The following is a 22839-nucleotide window of genomic DNA, read 5'->3' as shown; positions in this document are numbered from 1 at the left end:
AATAATCAATGAATATTTACCCACAATTACAAATATACAAACACACAAAAATGAAGTTGTTGTTATAGTACGTACTATAGTCTGAAGTATCAAGAATCTCATCTCTCTTCTGACAGATGATGCTAGTTGTTATGTTATAGCATATATTATGTGATAGGATTATGTTATAGGCAAGAATTACATGTTCAAAAATTAAAAGTTTGAATATATTAAAACAAAGCTCTCTGGTAACTAAAAGTTTTAAATTTTTATTTACTACACCATTCATTAACTTAGTCATAGAGAAATATAAGCTCAAAATACAAACCTGGAACACTCCTTGTGCATCTGCAGCAACAGCGGCGTGCAAAGGTGTACGACCCGTATTATCTTGAGCATTTGCGTCTGCACCAGCATCCAAAAGTTTCTTAGCAGCATCAGCTCTAGCATACCGGGCAGCCAAATGTAAAGGTGTTTCTCCTAAAATATTAAAAACATATTAATTTTCAGGGTTCTTTTAAACATAAAACAAAATTACACTATCCTTAATTACTATTAAGTGCTTTCATTAATTATTTCATAGTTCTTACCTGTCCTTTCCGTAGAAATATTTATGTCAGCTCCTTGCATAATCAAGTCTGTCAGAATATTGCCCGAGCCATTGTCTTCATCGAATTCATCTTTCATGTCAGCAAATCCATTTACCCCACTTCTAAATGATGCCAACATCAATGGAGTTAAGCCACCTGCCGGAAAAGAATACATTAATTCTCAAAAAATGAAATAAATTTATATTCTGGAGGAAATTCTAAAAAATATATTAACAGAGTAATTACTTAATGATTTTATGTAAAAAATATCTTAACTTTAATTTATACCTAGGAAACCTAAATAGCCAAGTAATGAGTTTATTTGTCTATAGAGATTTATTTGTATTTCTAACCTAGTTTGGCTCTGGAATTGTATCGACTCTGGAATAGAGAATGTATCATTTCTGAAATATTTCCTTAAAAGTCAGATATATTTCATTTGATATATTTTCGTTACATTAAGTAAGGAATGGCAAATTAAAGGGGGGGAAATAAAAGGAAATTATAAATTAAAATTAAGTTACTTGATGCCACGAGGAGAAAAAAAAAATGAAGCCCAGTTTAAGGTTATTCATTCATTAAATTTTAATTGTTGATATTTTAAAATCACAATACAGGTGTAAAAGAATTTCGTACAGTTGTAACCATAAGTAATATTTTACGTACCAGGTCCTCTGACATCCACATCAACACAATTGGGATCTAAATCATTGTCGCCTTGAGGGGGTGTTAGGGCTAAAATATCTGGATTTCGAATGTCTGCAGCATCAAGATGTTGTTGAGTCCATGGACGAGGATCATTGTCATCATAATCATCAGTGGTCATTACTGTGTGAGTATCACCATAGCTGGGATTGGGTGACCTATCACTTCTCATTCTCTTCATTGGGGGGTGGTCCATGTCATCATCACTCCATTGACTTTCAGGGGGTCCCAAGCCATTATCCATTATTTCTAGATGGTTAATGGAGCACTGTTTGTGTAAGTTCCTGAAATTAATATAAAAGGGTTTTAGGAAAAAATTGAATCAGCTTCAATTTAATTTGTGAAACTAAAATCAATATATTGGTGTTGAATATTTTTATTGTTGAATTTAGGATTTTGAATGCCAAATTTAATATACTTATAAATTAAATCAATGTATAATAAAGAAAGCAATTTAAAAACCAAAATTTATAATTGTTATAATGCATAAAATTTTTCAGAATGTAAGTCAAATATACAGTTATATACACCTGATAATTTGGCATATAACATTAATAATAAAGTTAAATATAAATGTCTTGTTATAAATATGTTAATAATTGTTAATTCAATTCTTATTCTGCAGAACGTTAATTAAAGCAAGTTCTACAAGAACATGTAAGGTTTAAGTAATTAATGCCATCATTATCAAAAAGCTCTGTACAAAATATATTTTTTCTTATGAGAATTGCCTTATTTAATAACTTGATCAAATGGATTAACATTTTATACTTGGAGTTATGGCCATAATATGCTCTAAAACTGAAATCTAGCATGCTTATATGGTATCACTTAACATCCTTGACTAAGCGTTTCAATTATAACTTTTTGAAAATTAATCCCAAACAATTAAATTACATATTCTTAGAAAATAATAAACTAGAGGAGGTAAACAGAGGAGGGAGTATAACTAACAACGAAAAAGAAAGATGTACTAAATAAATTAAATAAAGTCCAAAGCAGTTACGCTATTCTCAATAAATTATGTTATACTAATGTTAAATATGTCCTACTATGTGGATCTGAAACATGGCACAGCAATAAAAGTAACGCAAAAAAAATTTCAAGTATTTAACAACTGTTTAAGAAAAATATTGCGTATCAAGTGGTCCCATAAAATTTGTAATACAGAAATCCTTAGAAAGGCAAAACAGAAACCGCTTGATCTGGAAATAAAAAACGTAAATGGAAATGGATTCGTTATATTCTACGTAAACCAAAAAAATTTAAAGTTAAACAAGTTTTTGATTTGAACCCTCAGGGCAATATAGAAAAAGAGGAAGATCTAAAAAATACTTGGCACAGTGCATCACTTAATTGTTACATCACTTAACATCATTCTTTAAGCTCTCCAATTATAACTAAAAATTTTATACTAACCTCATTTCCTGGCCATCGGGTCCACGCCTGTGAGAACGTCTCCTTTGGCCACTATTGTTTCTTAGGAAGCCTTCGGGAAACCATGTTATTCCTCTGGCACGTTTGCGGTTAGAACCAACCAATACTCCCAAGACCAAAATGGTAAAAAGAACAACTCCACCTCCAATCCAGAAATAAGTCAATTTAGAGTAATCTTCAAACACTGGCCCATCACGATCATCAGATGATTCTTGAATTTGTGAAATGGGGAAGGCAGTAGACAAAGCATGTCTCGAATGTGCTGCAGCAAGGAACTGTGCAGCCTGGAATAAAAGGATGAAATTATAAAAACTATGTAATAATTAAAAAAATTACAACAGAAAAAAATTTGCTATTTGTTGAAATAAAAAATGATTTAATCTACATATTTATGGCTTTATTACCTTTTTGGCACTAACAAAGCACTCTCCATCATTAAGCCTAGAACAACGTCTATTGTCGATTTCCAGATATATTTGGGTTCTATAAGAAGAAGAAAAAGTTTAATAACTCATAAATTACATTAAAAATTTTTGTAAAAAAAAACTGGTAATAATTTTTCTATTTTAAGTATGATTCTAATAAACCTACCCAGTACTTCTAAAAGGTCTCAAAATTGATGATGGGTCAAATTCAGAAGATCTCCACTGGTATACCATGGGTCGGTTATTTTCATCCATTTTTAGTCTGACATTAGTCCTTAAAGCATGGCCCATTTCTCTTAAAAATGATATACTATTGTTCAAAAATACCTGTAAATAAGGATGAGTCATTTTTAGTTTTGTCATTTTATTTAAATATATGCTTAAATGTGATAAAAACTCAATGACACTGACAGTTTTGTAAATATTCAAAAATACAAACTAAACTTACCTCTGGTTCCATGAGCACAACAAGGACTAAAGATCCAGCAGCCAATACAGGAGGATCAGGTTCACAATCCAAACCATCCCAGTTACATTCCTCATTGTTACATCCATTGTCACAATAGCCATTGCCATAGTTCCTCAGACAATAAGTATCATAATGCTCACTAGAATAATAATAAAACATTAATAAATTTTTTTTATCAAGATTATTAATTTTATGAATTAATTTTTAATTAATTAAGAAATTTTATTGAAATATTATGAACTAGTGAATTTTCAATATACTTACTTGCAAGGCATTAACAATTGATCACAGTCGAATCCATCGTAAAGGCAGTCAATGTTGTTGCATTCAATGTTACACTGCTTGTCTTGGAAGACATCCCAACATTTGATACCAGCTTTGCAGTTTTTCCAAGGGTTTATGCCTAAAAGAAAAATATACATATAAAATTTATTGAGTTCAAGATTAGAATGTTTACATTTATGTGTGGCTTAATGCAAGATCAAAGAAAGTTAATTATTAGAAACGGGCAAATTGACTAAAAGGGTTTTAATTTAGATGAGCGAGAAACACCAACATCACACTTCATTTCTGCCATCATGAATATCATCAATCTATCACAACTTTACTATCATATACACCAGTTTCAAAATCGCATAAACTATACTATAAGACTATTAAGATTTGCTAGAATTTTCAAACTTCATTCTGTAAGTCATAACTGATTTTTGTAACAAGCAATAGATGAGACAACTATTATGGTTCTAACTAATATTTTATTGCAGAGCGCTAAACTTGGAAACTTGGCAGAGCGCTAAAACCGAAAATTGCTCAGTTATTGTATTATAGTTTATTGGGGTTAAATTGCTCCAATTTATGTATAAGGATTAGAATGGGTATTATTAAATTGATTTCCTGAATTCTAAAACTATAACTAGCAGTTAGCAAATTCAAAAAGTAGATCTTGAGAGAAACTTAATAAAAAGTTCTTAATTTAAAATAAAAATCCATAAAAAGAATGAAGTCATTTTAAACAACATTAATACACAAAAGGAACTAATTATATATTTTCTAGATACACGACTTTATATTTTTATTTAAAATTTTTGGCTGAGATCATTAAAATAAATTTCTAAAATCCTTGAAAAATTAGAAGGAAAAAAAAACTATATGCATAAGGTGTTGTAAATTGATATTTCATTGTGGGGGGGGGGGAACCTTTTCTGAGGTTAAAAATGGTAATGAAAGGATTAAAATCTTCAAAAATCAATTTTTTTTAGTGAGGCTGGAAGACACTCATCTTTAGTTTGAAACAGCTTTTTGAATTTTCAAACAAGCTGGTTTTCGATTTATTGAATTTTTTTTTCATTTTACGAATCTCAATAGTGATTGGTATAAGTTTCTTAGTGTGCATAGTTTTTTTTTCCCATCATTTTTATAAAGATTTATAAAATAAATTGCAAAGTAATTTATAATCCATAGAAATACCTAGCGAACAGTCTCCTCCATCAAAGTTGCAAGCATAGCTGTTACATTCCTCATCGCAAATATTATTCTTTTCTTTGTCCTCACATCGATTAATCACACAGAGTTTCCTCTCTTCCTCCAAAGACTTTTGGATTGGATTCTCAGCTGGTATTCCACCACCAAATGTTGCATCGTAGATATCGCATCGCAAGCCATTCCATTCTGGGGGACAGTCACATTCAAATTTACCTATAAAATAGATTAAAAATTACATTCTGAAACACAATATAAAAAAGTAAGTAAAAAGCAAAATCTGAACGGAAAAAAAATTCAATTTATGAAAGGGGAATAAAAACAAATTAAAAAAATATGTATCGAAATATTTGCTACTGTTGGATGAAATGTAGAATTTACATTAAAAAAACTTGGAGATATCATTTGAATTTCCTACTTTTACTGCATCTAATCAAAAATGATTTTCAGGACTTAAACTGCTTGTACCACTTTAAAATGTACAAATTTAAAACTAAATAAACCCTGACAGTTTTGTAGTTGACTTCAAAATATACTCTATTATTACTCCTGCTTGAAGTTTTTTCTTAGTCAGAAAGTTCGAAGCATAAACCACATAAGTATGGTTTTTCATAATAAAACCTTTAAATATGTTTCGGTATTTTGTAATAAAAATATCAAATAAAAAGAATTTGTTTAGATTTCACTTTTTGTAAATAAACCAAAATTATATAATAATGATGTGATTACATAACATTTGTCATAAATTGACAAATTTTAGAAAATTTCATGTAGGATATGGACTGCTAACTTTATCTTTCTTTCTTCCTTTTTTTGCTAGCCTATTTTTCAATAGGCAAATGTTTACAAAATTCTTGTGTATTTTGAGCAATAAATGAAGAATTCAAATGTTAATTGGTGCGTGAGCCATTCTTACCTATGCGATCAATGCAGTCACCTCCATGCAAACAGGGAGAGGATAAGCAATCATCAATTAAATCATTTTCACAGTGCTTGCCACCCATACCTTGAGGACAAACGCATGTATAACCATGACTCTTTGGCTTACATTGACCACCATTCTTACATGGATAGCTAGCACATGTTGTGTTGGTATGAGTACAAGTCTCACCCCAAAATCCCTGCAAAAAATAAAATAAATATTATAATACCACACAATTATTTATTTGTTCATTTATTTTTGACATAAAAAGGGGTGATCATATCTCATTCAAATTGCTTTCATTTTTGATAATTCACACAGTATATTCTTTTTAAGGAGAAAATAAAAGTATCGCTTCTCCTCATACAAAATTAAGCTTCTTTGAATAAAATAATTAATTTTAATCACAAAAACTGTTTTTATATTTTTCTTAAGAAATAATAAGAAATTGTTAAAATTATAAGTTAAATTTGGCAGGACTTACAAACTATTGCTATAGAATAATTTATTACCCAAAAGGTGTAATGTATTGGCATGAGTTACTTTTATTATAAAATGAAAGTGATAAAATTAAAAACTATTAAAAAATTTCTGTTTTTGAAGAATTATTTGTTCAAAAAAAATTTTGTTTTTCGATTTTTATCACTTTAAAAGCATAATTTCTTAATAAAATAATGCATGTATTCATTTATTGTTTAAAAGATTAGACTTTTTTGTTGTTTAAAGGCATTTTAAAGTTATGGTAAACATAATAATGAGAAAATCATAATAAAAAATACTGTGAAATTAAAATTAATTAATATAAATTGAAAGCTAAATGTGTAAAATTTGAAAGTTAAATTTAACACAGTTCTTATAGAAAAATATGAATGCATAAATTTTTCAATTGTTTACATTTCCAAACAATTCTCGGTAACTTAAAATTTTTACTTTATAACATAATATAAATAAGTTTTTTTTAAAATATATTTTTTTACACTAATTGAGACTCATTCATTTTTTAATTATATAATACATTTATTTTTGCTCATGATATGGACACTTTTAAAATTTCGAAACAAAGTGTAGTAAACAATAAAATTTACCTCTGGACAAATGCATACTGGAGATCCATTTGGACTATAACTGCAAACTCCGCCGTTTGCGCATGGATTGGTAGCACAGAAATTAACTTTCATCTCGCAATGCCTACCCATGTAGCCTGGTTTACAATCACATCTGTAATCATTCACCAACTGAACACAATCTTGTGTACCAGGCCATTTGCAAGGATCAGCAAGGCATTCATTGACATCACCTTCACACCTGAAGATCAAAATAACAATTTTCAATATCAATTAAGAAATAAATCTTTTTTATTTATTTATGTAAAGCATGAGTAGTTAACCTTTTTTTATCCTCCTTCCTATGTTGGCACAGTGAAAATTGTATAAGAGGAACACTTGTGGAACCACAATTTCATAGTCTAAATAGTGGTCAATTTATAAAGGGGATTTAACTGTCTTAGCCAGCTTGGAACTTGATCATTAGAATCACTTTTAACAGAAGGTCAACTTAACAAGCTACAATACAGTAGGATTTTCTAATTGTTCACTCATTTCACAGTAATTAAATTTAGAAATACATGACCCGAATGATCAACCTCTTCAGTTTAGTATATTTTTATTTACAGTTATAAAGATTTGAGTAATTTTGATAGTTTGAACTATTTGCATTTATCATTTTAACGTGTTTGTGTAATTAAGTAACAAATTAATTTAGGCTGACTGCACACAAACTTTGATTCCACCAACCAAATTTAACTCACACTAAAATTTGTATCTACAAATCATTTGTGGTTGCCCCCCTTTAACATGATGGATGCTACAGGATGGGGTCTGGAAGGTAGTTTGCTCACATGTACGGTCAACAAAGGGGGTTAAGTATTGATAGATTTATGAAGAATTAGAATGCAGTAAGCCCTGTCTTTCAATTTGTTTTCTTGTGAAATATAACATTTCTTTTGTGGCGTACCTATTTCATTGAGAAACGAAAAACTTGCGTGTACGCAGACCTAGTTTGACTACCACTGGATTGCAATAAGTTTAACTTACCTTGGCCCAACAAATCCAGGCTGGCATTGGCATTCATAATGGCCAATTTTATCAATGCAGACACCATCATGGTGGCAAGCTCCTTCAAAGCATTCATTGGTGTTTATTTCACATAAGATGCCAAGAGTACCATGAGGACAAGAGCACACAAATTTGTTCACAAAGTCATGGCAAATGCCTCCATTTCGACAAGGGTTTGGATCACAATCATTGATGTTAAACTCACAATTCAATCCTGTATGGAGATAAATATATCATATATTATTGGTGGATGTAAATATAAGCATAGATGAAATCTCTTAAAATCTCATCAATCATCAAAATTCTATTCTTATCATATTTGCAACAACAAAAAAATACCTTGAAATCCAGGAGGACAATCGCAAGAATACTGGCCAACTAAATCGTTGCAAGTGGCACCATTTTGGCATGGTTGAGAACTGCATTCATTTATCTCATGCTGACAGTAGCTGCCTTCATAACCGCTGCTGCAAATGCAATGATGACTATTTCCTCGATTCTCACAAGTTCCTCCATTTTTGCACAAATCTTGTACATCAATACCTGATTGTAAAAAAAAAGCACTAATTAGCCAAGAACCAAAAAATAATTCTAAGAGCATAGAAACGAATTAATGTCCAAATTAAAATTTTGCTGATAAATTGTCACCTATGTATAGTAGTAATGTTTGACCTAAGTACTATTAAAATCATTAGAAAAAAATGCGAGATGAAGAAAAATCAAATACACATAAAGTATAATTTCAAACGTATTCGAATATCTCAGTTTATAAGTAATTTTTTGTCTGTCACAAATATGGATGCCAGACCAGTTGGCACACGAAAAAGAGGCAGGCCGAATTTGAGATGGATAGATGGCCTAGAGAAAGACCTTTTGGTCTCAAAAACTAAAAATTGGAAAACACTAGCAAAAAAAAAAAAAAGGTTAGTCTGGAAAAAGCTTCTTGAGAAGGCCAAGACCCACCTTGGGCTGTCAAGCCATTGATGATGATGATTAATATGGATTATTAATTTATTACAATTGTATACTAAATAAGATAATATTTTACGGAAAGCAGTGCCTGATGCTTCAACACATTTTAAAATAGAATTTTGTCAAACCAGATCATGTTTAACTAAGTTACCTTTTTGTGCTGCAGCATCTGAACAAGACACCATAGAAACATCACAAAGCATTCCAGTCCATCCAGGCTGGCAAGTGCACCCATAGGTATTATTTAACTGCATGCATGTAGCACCATTCAAGCAGGGACTTGTGCTGCACCAATCAACAAAAGTCTAAAAAAGAAAGTAATAAGATATATCATATGTGAACACATTGAATTTTGTACACTTTTTAACCTGATATCAAAATGTTAACTGATAGCAGAATCTAACTTACATCACAGTGTATTCCTGTGTAACCAAAAGGGCAGAGGCAAGAATAATATCCAACATGGTCAATACATGTAGCACCACTATGGCAGGGCTGAGAATCGCATTCATTGATGTGGAATTGGCAATTTGATCCAGTATATCCAGGAGTGCACTGGCACACGTAGCTGTTGATACTATCAATGCATGTTCCTCCATTCATACAAGAACTGTATACAATGAAATGAAGTGGAAAAAAAATAATAAGTACAAGTGAAATCTATTTCAAGAAAATCAAAATATAATAAAAAACAAGAATGAATCTTCCAAAAGCTAAAAACAAGCTTCATAACAATGAGACACGTTTCGGAAAAACTAGGCAGTTGAGGCCTATTATTTAAGTATTGAAAAACTCAGGATTCACATTTTGTATATGAAATACTTTAAATTAACTTTAAACAACTAGCAAACTATTGTTGCAGAATGCTGTGCTACATAAAGAGTGTTTATAAGTCTTATTTTATTCCATCATAAAATTCTAAAAGGGCTTGGGACAATACAAGGATATGTCACACTTTTTCCAAAGCTAACATCTTTACAAATTAATCCTTAGTATTGTTTTCAGCCAGTAACTTAAAAATTGAGATATTTCAACTAGATAACAGCCCAATAACTAACTGGAAGACCATGGCACAGAATAGATTAAGATGGTAAAAATTTATTGGGACAGCCATGGCCTGTCATAGGCTGTAGTGCCCAAGAAGAAGAAGAACAGCACAATACCACAAAATCAATTAGGATTCCCCCAAAAATGCGTTCTTGAACAATTTGCAAACAATGCTTATTACATGTTCCTAAGTCTTTCAACAGAAAAGGATTTCCTCTTCAATAGGTAACATAGATGTGTTACGTAGGCTTTAAATAAATATTTATTTAATGACATATATTTATTTAAAAAAGGAAACTCTTTTTTACAAATGACTCACAATATTAGCAGGATACCTAGCTTGTCTTTAATTAGTTTCTTAATTTTAATTTTTTTAAAATTAGTTTGTCTTTAATTAGTTTTAATCAACACATAACTATGAGTACTAGCCATCAAATGTTAAACGAAAAAGAATGGACTATATATTCAAATAACTATACCTGGAAGTGCAGTCTTCATCATTAGTTTGGCATTTAGTTCCACTAAATCCAAGAGGACATGTGCAAGTGTAGCTGTTGACATAATCATTACAAGTTGCACCATTTAGACAAGGAAAGTTAGCACACTCATTCACATCGACTTCACAATGTTTTCCTCCAAATCCATCCACGCATAAACAGTTGTATTCCCCAATCCCGTCTAAGCATGTACCACCATTTTGACAAGGAACTAAAAATAGATATAGCAAGTATTAAAATAGAATAAAAATTGCAAACATTTAAAAATATAATTTCTAGCTTCACTCAAAAATGCGAAGTTGTCAAGCTTGTGCTTATCATTTATGCTTACATTTAGCACAATCATCAGTATTTATCAAACAGTCTCTGCCTTCATAGCCTTTAGCACAAACACATGTATATGACCCATTTGTATTGACACAAGTAGCACCATTGCGGCAAGGGGATGATACTGCACATTCATCGATGTCTTCATTACAGAGATGACCTGGATATATTAAATGAACTTAGATGTGATTCTTTCGTCAACATTTATAACTCATGTATACAAATATTAAAATAACTTCAATTAATGATGCAAAAAAATGTAATTTACAATTTTTTATATGTATTCAATAATGGCAAGCTTATGATAATAAATACAAGATGATTCAATGATGTGTTATAGTCATATGATTTTGGCTATAGATGCAACTTATTTATTAACAAATATTATAATTAATACTGAGATGAATTACAAATGATGTTATTTATAATTAAGATATGTAAAGTTACAACATGTAATTAAGTTAATATAAAATTTGTCAAATAATTGGGTACAGCTTTCACTTTTGCCAAATATTATTTTTAATTCATTACAATAGTCATGTAATTAATTTCAAAGCTATTTTCTTAAACCTCTTCATTAATTTATTGCTTCAAATGTAATTATATATTAGCAATGCCTGTATGGATAATTCCTTTCATTATATTACTATTAAACAAAACTTTAAATGCTGTCAAAAAATTTCCCATCAGAAATTAGCAAAAAAAGTGTATCTCTCTTTTACCTGTGTATCCTAATTCACATGAGCAAGCAAAGTCAAGATAATTTGATGATGGACTGCATTTGGCATTGTTTTTGCATTTGTTAGGTGAACATGGATTCAGCTCATTGTCACATCTCAAGCCAGTAAATGGTACTTCACAAACACACTGATAGGCATTCACTAGATCAATGCAGGATCCCCCATTCAAGCAAGGACTGCTTTCACAATCGTCCACATTAGATTCACAGTTCTGACCACTGTATCCTGGCAAGCAAGAGCATTCGTAAGACGCCAATCGATCGTGACAAATACCTCCGTGTTGACAGGGGTTTGACTGACACTCGTCAATTTCAATTTCACAACGATGTCCACCATAACCTAAAATGCAGGAGGAGAAAAACTTTAAATTATCCAATTAACAAATTAATTATTTAGGTCTATATTTGAGAATATAATCCTGCTTTTGTACAATCTAAACCAAATGGTTAAATCTATTACCTATTAGATACATCGATAAAAAAAAGTACTTAAAGCGAGGATCAATTGAAAACAGACAAAACATGAAATAAAAAGAAGTTGTTTTAAATGTTGCATCAATTTTTATAATATCAATGACTTCAGAGCTGAAAATACTTAATTGATAAGACTTCATAAATAATGAATTAAACATGCAAAGTGCAACACTGATTTCAATTACTGAAAACAACTTACCACTAATGCAATGGCATTTAAATTTGTTGACTTCATCTTCACACGTTCCTCCGTTGAGACAAGGGTTACTGGCACACTCGTTGACATCAGACAAACAGCGAGCATCATAATATCCTCTGGGACACTCACATTTGAAGCCATTGACCATATCTGTACAGATGCCGCCATTAGCACATGGATTGCTAGCACATTCATTAATGTTTGTTTCACAATGTAGACCTACAAACAACATAATCATTAAATATTAAATAATACAAAACTATATTATGGTTTTAAAAGCAAAAACTACCCATTAAGCTTTTAAATTTGAATCAATAATTATAGTTATTAAAACTGATTTTAAATTCACTTACCAGTGAAACCAGGGACACACTGGCAGTTGTAGGTATTAATTCCATCGACGCATACAGCTCCATTACGGCATGGATTGCTGGAGCACTCGTTGATGTTGTATTCACAGTTTGTGCCCGATGTTCCAGGGCGACATCTGCATTGGTATCCATTGACAAGATCCTCACAAATACCGCCATGTTGACAAGGCTTGCTGAGGCATTCGTCTATCTGTGTTTGGCACAACAGACCTTTATAACCAGGGTCACACATGCACACAAAAGAGTTTGTTCCATCAATGCATTGCCCATGATGACAAGGAGAAGACAGACAATCATTTATGTTTGTTTCACAGTTTGTACCAGAGAAACCTGCAATGAAGCAAAAGTCATTAATTTATTGCGCTGGCTAATGCAGGGGTGATTGTGAGCCCAACTCAAAAATCCGGAAAATTTCTTGAGTAAAATCATTAAAGACGCATAATGTCTTTATAAATTTAAATCATTGATATTTTCAAAACATTGAATTCTAAATAAATTATATACAGCATAATTTAAATGAATAATTATGTATAAGTTTATTTTTATCTCTCATCACATTTATTATTCTACCAGAAAAAATATTTGCGAATGAAAAATGCCTAGTATAAATTCCAGTTCCTCTTCTTGGGCACTACAGCCTATGACAGGCCAAGGCCGTCCCAATAAGTTGTTGCTATCTTGATCTATTCTGTGCCATGGCCTAGTTCTAATATTTTTAAATAAAATATAAAGAATTTTTATACATAAATGTGATCGATGATTTCTTAAAATTTCTGGACCTGAAATTTCCAGAAACTTCCGGAGTGCAGTTAAGGAAAAATCTGAAAATCCGGATTTTTTCTGGAGCACAATCACCTCTGCTAATGCTTAAAATTTTTACATCAAGTCAATTTTTATCCTCTTAGATATCGTATCATTTTTGTAAAAATTGTGAACAAGCTGGAATATTTAATTTCAAAAAAACTTTCCTTAAATAATTATTTCCTAATCAAATCAAAAATTAAATATTTTATAACTGTATTGTTTCTGTTTCTAATAAACTGTAGAATAAAAAATAATGTATTAGCCTTCTTAATTCAATGAGAAAACTAAAGCTGCACGATATATCGACAAACAATAATTAAAAAAATGATTATCGATAATTTTTTAATTATCGCGATATTTGAAATATATTCTGATGATGTATCTATCGTCCATGAATATGACATTGAGTACATGATAATTAACGAAGATACTACAGCGATATCGATTAGGGTAATGTTGCGATTTTTACGATATTATCGTGAATATCGATAAATATCGTGTGGCAAAATTTCAAACAACGTTTCACTAAATTTTGAAATGAAAAAGATTTTTTTCTTCATTTGGGGTAACATTCCACAATATAAAATCCATAGATATTGAAAATTCATTAATTAAAAAAACTACATTCGATATAGATCGCGAAATAACGATATTTTCTGACGATGAATCGCGATATTGCTTAATTCAGTGGGAAATATAAAGTTGGGCGATATATCGACAAACAATAATTAAAAAATCAATCATCGATAATCTTTTAATTATCGCGATATTTGAAATATATTCATTCTGACGATGTTTCTGAAAAGAAAAAAAAAGTTAAAAAGGAATTAAAGTTAAAGGAAACTATTCCTGTAAACAACTTAACAAACTTTAGAAATTACCAGGATTGCAGTGACAAGTATAGCTTGCAATGTCATCAGTGCAGTTTCCACCATTCTGGCATGGATGGGACATGCAGTCATCTTCATTGATCTCGCACTTTCTACCTGAAAATCCGATTGGACAGAGACACTTAAAAGCGTTGATTCTGTCACTGCACATTCCTCCATTGAGACAAGGATTCGGCGAACACTCATCGATATCTTCCTCGCAATGGGAACCACTGTAACCTAAATAAATGCAACAACATTAAATCGATATCAAGATACAATTTTTTTTTATAATATACATTAATTAAAGATCCTTATATCCCAAGTAGCACAGGGATATTGTAACAGCTTTAGTCTACATCGACCGACATTGTCAATATTGACGAAAATCGACATTGTGTGTACGATATTGTACGATTCCCGTCGATTTCACATTAAAGTCTGTTTGTAAAACTTTTATTGTGTTCTTAAATCAAAATTAATCATTTAAAAGACAAAAAATGAAGTCAAATTGTTATAATTCCAAAAAATAAATTTAAAATATAAATTTAGAGATATCCGAAATGCTGAGAGATATCGATCGACGTTCCCCATCTTTTTTACAATATCGATCAATATTGTTTCGCGATATTGAATATATGTTATAAAAGGGATCCATTTTTATATAGTACAATGTTTTGCTGCGATATTGTACAATGTTCAAAACTAAGTTTTTACGATATCGTTTTAGTGAATTGTGCTATTTGGGATAGGTTTTTAACATTTTGTTAATAAAAAAAAATTTTAAAAGAAATATACATATTGAGGGTCGTAAATCAATGATTAAACAGTACGCTACCAAAATCTGACGAATTACTATTGAGAAGGGCATAATTAAAAACAACAAAGCCTATTCCGTTGCTATAGCCCTCTTCAAAAGTGATTCGTTATCTTTCGACAATTTTTTGATCTTGTATATATATATATATATATATATATATATATATATATATATATATATATATATATATATATATATATTAAAAAAATCGAAATAATTATTTAACCTTAAGTTGAAATAATTTAATCTTAAATAATTACCTGCAATTATTTACCACGTTACTAATTTACCTACGATAATTCAGCATTTAATCGCATACGATAAACGTGACGATTATTTGAGATTTTTGAAGAAATGTTAAAAATAATACTACAATAGATAATTATTTAAAATGCGTAAACAAATTTCAGAGTAGTAATTGAAATGTAAGATTAAAAAAAAAATGTAGTCGAAATATATGTGGTTTATGGAATAAAGTTTAGTTCATTTACTTGAAAAAGAAAAGAACAAAAATAAAAATCAAATATGCCAGACGAATAATTTTTATTTTACAAAGGTAATTCAAATAAGATAAAAATAATAAAATGAAAAACAAAATCAGTAATCGCAGAGGCCCATAAGCAAAATAGATAATAGTTGAAGTTAAGAAAAATAAAAGCCAGTAGCAAAATATACAGGGTGGTTCCCGTTTCTTTGACCTATGTTGAACTCCCGCTACCAGTTTCTTTGGGTAGACACCGCAATTTTATGGTTGCCGAAATATACCAGAAGAAAAGTTAACCAAATTCATCCAATTTATTTTGAGAATTCAAATGATCCAAATAACTATCCACGAAAATTTCAATGAATCATTATTTAGAGAAACGAAAAAGTTATTCCAATTTTAACATAATTGTAAAAATGTCACTTAATCTTTTCTTGGCGATCGCCAAAATGAGCGATAAAGGAGTATAAAAGGTGTTGTCGATCGGCTTGTCTTATAGAAAAATAACTTTCTCAGCAAGACAAGTAAGGGGGTGTAGTTTTATGGGGGTTTATAAGACAGGTTTTTCGATGAGACCTTTGATCTACTGCAGACAGCAGGGGTAATCAAAGCCATCTGCTGTTTAGGAAAATCATCGTATAAGAAGATAACCAGAAGTTGAACTTGGCCTATTTTAAAAGAATTCCTTTGATTGAATATAGCATTTATTACGTTAGACTACTTACAATCGACGCGCTTTTTTTGAATTGCGTCACTAAAATTATAAGCATAAAAAATAAAAATGCTAAACAGGAATATAAAGAAAAAAAAATGATTTGTAAATATTTATGATTTTTTCTCCTTGTTATATAGAATTTAATAATGTGTATCTTTAAACAATTTTTAGTTAGATATTAAATAATTGAAACATTTACATCTATAAATGATTCATGATAATTTACTTGCTTCTTACAGTATAATTTTCAGTTTGTTACAATAAAGATTAACTTTAAAAATAATCAAATGCCAGAATTCAATTTTTATTTTGCTATTTTTTACCTCGTCATAAAAATTATAAATAATTTTTTTTTAAAAAATAGACAGATGAAAAGGAATTAACAAGGTTTTTCCCCTGTTTATAAAAGTTTTGATGAATATTTCTCGTTCTTACCAATTTTTCCATTGATAATCTAGGAATATTTAAACTATTTTTAAATATATTTCTTGGAATAAAGAGAGTTTCAAAAAAAATTTTTACGGTTTATTCTTAAACTAAATATAAATCAAACGCTTTCTTTAAACATATTAAAATTCATTTATAATAAAATAGAAGCATCTCCCAAGAAGCACAGGGATATTGTAACAGCTTTAGTCTACATCGACCGCCATTGTCAATATTGGCAAAAATCGACATTGTGTGTACGATATTGTACGATTCCCGTCGATTTCACATTAAAAGTCTGTTTGTAAAACTTTCCATTTTAAACTTTATTGTGTTCTTAAATCAAAATTAATCATTTAAAAGACAAAAAATGACGTCAAATTGTTATCATTCCAAAAAATAAATCTAAAATATAAATTTAGAGACATCCGAAATGCTGAGAGATATCGATCGACGTTCCCCAATGTTTTTACAATATCGAACAATATCGTTTCGCGATATTGAATATACTTTATAAAAGGGGTCCATTTTTATATAGTACAGTGTTTCGCTACGATATTGTACAATGTTCAAAGCTAAGTTTTTACGATATCGTTTTTGTGAATTACGATACTTGGGCTGCGCAAATTTATCATAAGAACAATAATTATCATTGGCAAAAAATTTTATTGTTTAAGTTTGTCTAAAAGTTGATCCCTATATTTAACCGTAAATCATTCCAATTCAGGTATTAATTAAAACTAAATTGAAGTCTTACAAAAAAAAAAAAAAAAGTGGAAGTAAATGTATACCTGGCATGCAAACGCATCGAAATCCTCCACGCTCGTCCAGACATGTTCCTTCATTTTTGCATGGATTTGAATCGCATTCATTGATGTTGATTTCACATCTTGGTCCAGTGAAACCTTTCGTGCAATCACAATGAAATGATCCGGGAGTGTTGACACAAATTCCACCATGCTCACAAGGAGATCCTAAGAATAAAAACGGAAAACATGGAATAAAAAAAAGATTCAAATTGCAATTTCAATACCAAAGGGTAGTTTTAATTGGTTTATCCGAACCACTTTACTTCAATTTCTTATTTCTAATTCGTTGTTCTTCATCTAAATTATTGACTCGTATCAGCACTGCTGTGCATCTGAGGAGAAAATATAAGTGCTTAGCGAACTTACTTCTTCAATCGCACAGCAGGTACGCGTAATTTAATTAACTCACTGATTCATTTTGTACAATTATTTTTAGCGATCCATTTTGCGAAAATAAAATGTACTAATAATATATATTCAGGTAAATTTTTATATAAAATTGCACCGATATGTACCTTCTTCACATTCGTCAACATCTTGTGTGCAGTCTACCCCTTTGAATCCACTAGGGCACGAGCATATGTATGTTCCATCAATAGGGCTGGTATCACAAATAGCCCCAACATGACAGGGATTGCTAGCACATGCATCATCCAAATGGCATAGGAGACCTTGAAATCGAAAAGAAATTCACACATTAGAATGTAGTTTTATAATTTAGTAGGATCAGATACAAGAACATCTTTCATATAAGATCAAATTAAATAGTATGAAGATATGGACATCGTAAGCTATTTAAGTTACTAAAAAATTTTTTTACCTGTTTTACCAGGAGCACATTGGCAGTAAAAAGACCCTACGCGGTCATGACATGTTGCACCGTTGAAGCAAGCAGCACCAGCACAATCATCGATATTTTCACTGCAATCCACTCCGGACCATCCATTGACGCAAATGCAAGAATAACCACCAATAGTATTCGAGCAAGTTGCACCGTTTTTGCATACGCTAGGACGAACAGAACATTCATCCACATCCTTACTACAGTAAGAGCCTAAAAAAAATTTACGTTTTAAATTTAAGTATTCGAACTATAAATTTAAATATTCGAACAGTAAACTATTTTAACAGCTCGAACTTACCGGTATAGGTTGGAGGACACTGGCAAGTATAACTGTTGATGCCATCAATGCATTTTGCTTGATTTTGACAAATGTTCCCGGGGCAATCATCTATGTTTTCTTCACAGTTTGTACCAGTAAAACCTGAAATTAATATTTCATTTAGCATAACTATAAAATAAATGGAAGATGAAAACCTAAACCAGTGGCGGCGATAAACCCTTGAATCTTGCAGACATTTCGTTCAAGCATAAAGCTGGATTTACCACCAACACTGATTTCATCTCCCTTAATATGATCATTGATGTACTATTAAAATGTAAATTATTTACCTTCGGGGCAAAAGCACTGATAGTTTAGAGAATCAATAGCCTTGCACGTTCCGCCATTTTCACATGGACTAGGTTCACAGGGGATATATTGAGATTCACAATTCTGTCCAGTGTAGCCAGTTTCACAGGTACATCTAATCATTAAAAATACCAATTTAGTTTTTAAAAATTGTTGATTTAACTAAATGTTAAATGATCGTTACAATATTTACCTATAAGAACCGACAGTATTCACGCAATTGCCATGCATGCAAGGTTCTTTAACGCATTCGTCAATATCATTTGTACAGGTGTTACCAGTGAATCCTTCAGCACACGTACATTTGTAGTTGTCTTGTTTGGATAGGCAAGTAGCGCCATTGCGGCATGGTCGAGATGAGCAATGATCGACTTCTTCGCAATGATGCCCTGGAAGTAACAAGGACGATTATCATGAATAACAGTTCAATAACATAGAGAAAAAAGTGCAATGTCAAACAGAAATTTTACATTAACAAATACTTTTGTGCACGTGTTTCATTCGTAAATAACGATTAAAAACAACCATTCCAAAAAGAATCGCATTCACCGATCTTGATGATGAAACGAGTTATTTTTGTAACGGAAATAACGATAATAATTGTTTGTTTTTTTTTAAGTAAGAAAAACGATATTTTTGCATACGATTTTCTAGAATGAAATCAAGAAAAATATTTTTGCAAACGATAATTATTTTTCTAAACAAAATTAATGAATGATTGGTGGTATAAAATAGACAAAGAAAGAAAAAGACAGGATAAGTATTCGGAAAACAATAATTGTTTTTAAATAAAAAAAAAAAACATTAACTTATAATAATAAATAGTTTTGGAACAAGTGTAAGTACCGACCATTGCTGAGAAAAATAGGCTTTCTTTTATTTACCTGCCTTATAATTGATCGAAAATTTATTTAAAATCAACTTTACAACAAAACATTAGATAATCTATCTAATGTAATTTTTAAAAAAATAGCAAGAAAGAAGATATGGAAGAAAAAAAGAGTCTTTGTAACATTATGAAAATAGGAAGAAAAAAAGAAGAAAAAAAACAGGTAAGATAATTGTAATCTTACCTCTGTATCCAACAGCGCAGGTACAAGTGTAGTTATCGAGTTGGTGTAGGTTGCAAATTCCTCCATTGTGACATGGATTGCTGTCACAACTGTTGGGAACAGCTATTTCACAGAGTGAGGCCGAATAACCAATTGGGCATACACAAGAGAAGGTTGGCACATTTTTAGGCGACAATCCGACTTTGCAGGTACCACCGTTTTGACATCGAGGTCCAGGTCCAGTGTGGCAGGGGTTCAAATGCTGACAATACTGTCCAACATGGAATGGTGAACAACTGCAAATTAAAAATATATATATAATTTACAGACTAACTCACTTTTATAATATATTCAAATGCATTATGTTACATATAAAAGGTAAACACCATATAAATTTAAGTAGGATTTAGTTAAGAATATATTGCGCACAGAAATATTTTTTTAATTAACTTTACAATTTGTTTTAAAAATTATATTAATTTTCTATATAAATGCTTCAATCAGTCACAAAAAAAAGTCTAAATGATAAAAAATAATTGAACTTATTTTTAAAAGTGAATCCGTCCAATCAGGCACTGGGAATTAGGACTATTTGGTCACATAATAAAAATTGATAGAATTTTTTATCGCAATAAGAATTTAAAAAAAATTTTTTAAGTGTTTTTAACAAACAACATACCATGAAATAATTTATTAAAAAGGTTATAAATAATAAAACTTAACATATAAATACACTGCATTAGAAATAAACATAAAACACGAAAAATATTAGTACTACATTACATTCATTTTTGTCTATATTTATTTATTTATAATTTAAATTTATTTCTTCTTTTTCTTCTTTTTTTCTAATAAAAAAAAATTTCAAACATAATTACAGTTTTAAATGAAACCTATCGTTGAATGTAATATAACAGATGGGGTATAGAAGTTGAAAGTTCGGGCATCGGTAAAAAATTATTTTTTAAAATTTAGAATGATTGAAATGACACCTGTTGAAACACCCTCTCCCTCAAAAAAAATATATCATTTCTAATTCATTCTCCATCAAGATTCCCACTCCAAAATCCGATTTGACAAAGAAGCTAAACAAAGTCCTCTAAATTTCCCGGATCTTTGAAAAATGGATTATATATAACACCAAAACCCCATTTACAAGTTATCCTTCTGTTTATTATATACACTTCAGCAAAGAGAGAAGTTAATTTTGCCCCCATCCACAAGTGGTACCAAGAACAGGTGCTTGAACATTCATAGAAAAGAAACACAGTACCATAAGCGGGATCATGTATTAAAATAATTTTTTTACGCCCAATCTGGCTAAGAAAAGTCATCGAAACCGTAACCGCTAACAATAGCGACATCGATAGTTCCGGTTGAGAGCGCGGGAAAACCGCTAGGAGACGCCATTGTTACGTGAAGTTAGGTGCCCAGGAATAGTAGGGTGCAATGACGACTATTATTGGGTGTCACGAACGCCCCTTGCTCACCCATCTGGCCAATATTAATGTATATTGCCATATGGTTCACAAGTTCATATTTTAAAAATTTAGTTGCCATTTTCAATTAAAAGTTCGACAATTTAACTTATATTAACTTATATCTAACTTATATTTATATCTTTAAGCTGAAATAGCAATGGCAAGTAATGATAATAAGATAAAGAATAAAAATATTTATCAAAGATATTAGTTAATCATAACATATTTTAAGTTTAGTTATTTAATTGAAAAAAAAAAAAAAAAAAAACCTTTAAGTATGAAGTTAAAGCAAGGGCGAGAAATGATAATTAGATGAAGAATAAAAGGTTTAGAAAAAAGTTTAGTCTTCCATTTCCAACTGAAAGTTCAATTATTTAATTAAAAACAATCTTAATTTGAGATTAAAAAAAAGAAAAGGCAAGTAAAAATATCAAATTAGTTTTCAAAAATCATAAGTAAGCTAGTAGTATACGAGTACATAAGTAACGAATTTAAAAATATCAATCCAAGTATACAAAATTTATACCATATCATATACAAAAAAATTAATTGAAAATAATTTACAAGCAACAAAATGAATTTTTAAATGTACTATTATCTAAACTATTAACTACCTAAAATTCTCAATAAGTTTGGAAAATTTTAAAGAATGCATCAATTTGGATTTATTTTTGCATAAAATGCAAAAAAAAATTTAGTTCTCTAAAAGAGATAAGCGTTGATTGAATTAATATATTGGATATATATCACCTTTAAAATAGAATCTAAATCAATAGAGGAACAAAATACAAATAAACAAAATCTAAATTTCTTTATTTTACCTTGCCTTTAACACGTAGACACTATCGATGCATTTATGGTAGTGTTGCTTAAAATATGGTACGCGTATCCAAAGTATGGTATGTGTGCCAAAAATATGGTACGCACACGTATGTTATTTCTCGGGGTATACGTGTCAACGGGACATAAAAAATAAATTTAAAAAAAAAAGTACGTTTAATACAAGTGATATATGAAAGCTCAAAACCATAAAACTTTAGAACCGCTGTTTCATGACAAGGGAAAACGATAGTTAAATTGATAAAATAGATGGAACTTTAAAGATATTGTAATATTATTTGCAAAAAAGAACTAAGGAATTAAAAAAAACAACAGAGTATT

At 30.4% G+C, this 22839-nt stretch overlaps 1 protein-coding gene across 1 annotated transcript in view; it reads right to left on the bottom strand.

The window, feature by feature from the left end:
• Positions 1 to 22839, bottom strand: part of N (neurogenic locus Notch protein) — a 67023-nt gene that overhangs the window by 2655 nt on the left and 41529 nt on the right. The window contains exons 3-30 of the mRNA XM_016066331.4: positions 20219 to 20493; positions 19339 to 19534; positions 19127 to 19260; positions 18816 to 18938; positions 18494 to 18727; positions 18189 to 18344; positions 17656 to 17838; positions 14432 to 14659; positions 12729 to 13076; positions 12376 to 12594; positions 11686 to 12042; positions 10968 to 11123; positions 10619 to 10847; positions 9501 to 9702; positions 9244 to 9397; positions 8460 to 8663; positions 8100 to 8334; positions 7092 to 7311; positions 6001 to 6205; positions 5073 to 5300; positions 3870 to 4008; positions 3585 to 3744; positions 3303 to 3463; positions 3116 to 3194; positions 2694 to 2995; positions 1236 to 1558; positions 570 to 725; positions 308 to 459 (exon numbers count right to left, since the gene is read on the bottom strand). Coding sequence (XP_015921817.1) covers positions 308 to 459; positions 570 to 725; positions 1236 to 1558; positions 2694 to 2995; positions 3116 to 3194; positions 3303 to 3463; positions 3585 to 3744; positions 3870 to 4008; positions 5073 to 5300; positions 6001 to 6205; positions 7092 to 7311; positions 8100 to 8334; positions 8460 to 8663; positions 9244 to 9397; positions 9501 to 9702; positions 10619 to 10847; positions 10968 to 11123; positions 11686 to 12042; positions 12376 to 12594; positions 12729 to 13076; positions 14432 to 14659; positions 17656 to 17838; positions 18189 to 18344; positions 18494 to 18727; positions 18816 to 18938; positions 19127 to 19260; positions 19339 to 19534; positions 20219 to 20493 — 5758 coding nt within the window. The remainder of the gene's footprint in view (positions 1 to 307; positions 460 to 569; positions 726 to 1235; positions 1559 to 2693; positions 2996 to 3115; positions 3195 to 3302; positions 3464 to 3584; positions 3745 to 3869; positions 4009 to 5072; positions 5301 to 6000; positions 6206 to 7091; positions 7312 to 8099; positions 8335 to 8459; positions 8664 to 9243; positions 9398 to 9500; positions 9703 to 10618; positions 10848 to 10967; positions 11124 to 11685; positions 12043 to 12375; positions 12595 to 12728; positions 13077 to 14431; positions 14660 to 17655; positions 17839 to 18188; positions 18345 to 18493; positions 18728 to 18815; positions 18939 to 19126; positions 19261 to 19338; positions 19535 to 20218; positions 20494 to 22839) is intronic.

The sequence above is a fragment of the Parasteatoda tepidariorum genome, chromosome 10 (assembly GCF_982258835.1).
Source record: "Parasteatoda tepidariorum strain Cologne lab strain chromosome 10, Ptep-v5.0, whole genome shotgun sequence".
NCBI lineage: Eukaryota > Metazoa > Arthropoda > Arachnida > Araneae > Theridiidae > Parasteatoda > Parasteatoda tepidariorum.
Note: the sequence above shows the minus strand (reverse complement) of the source record. Positions and strands in the feature narration are given on the sequence as shown.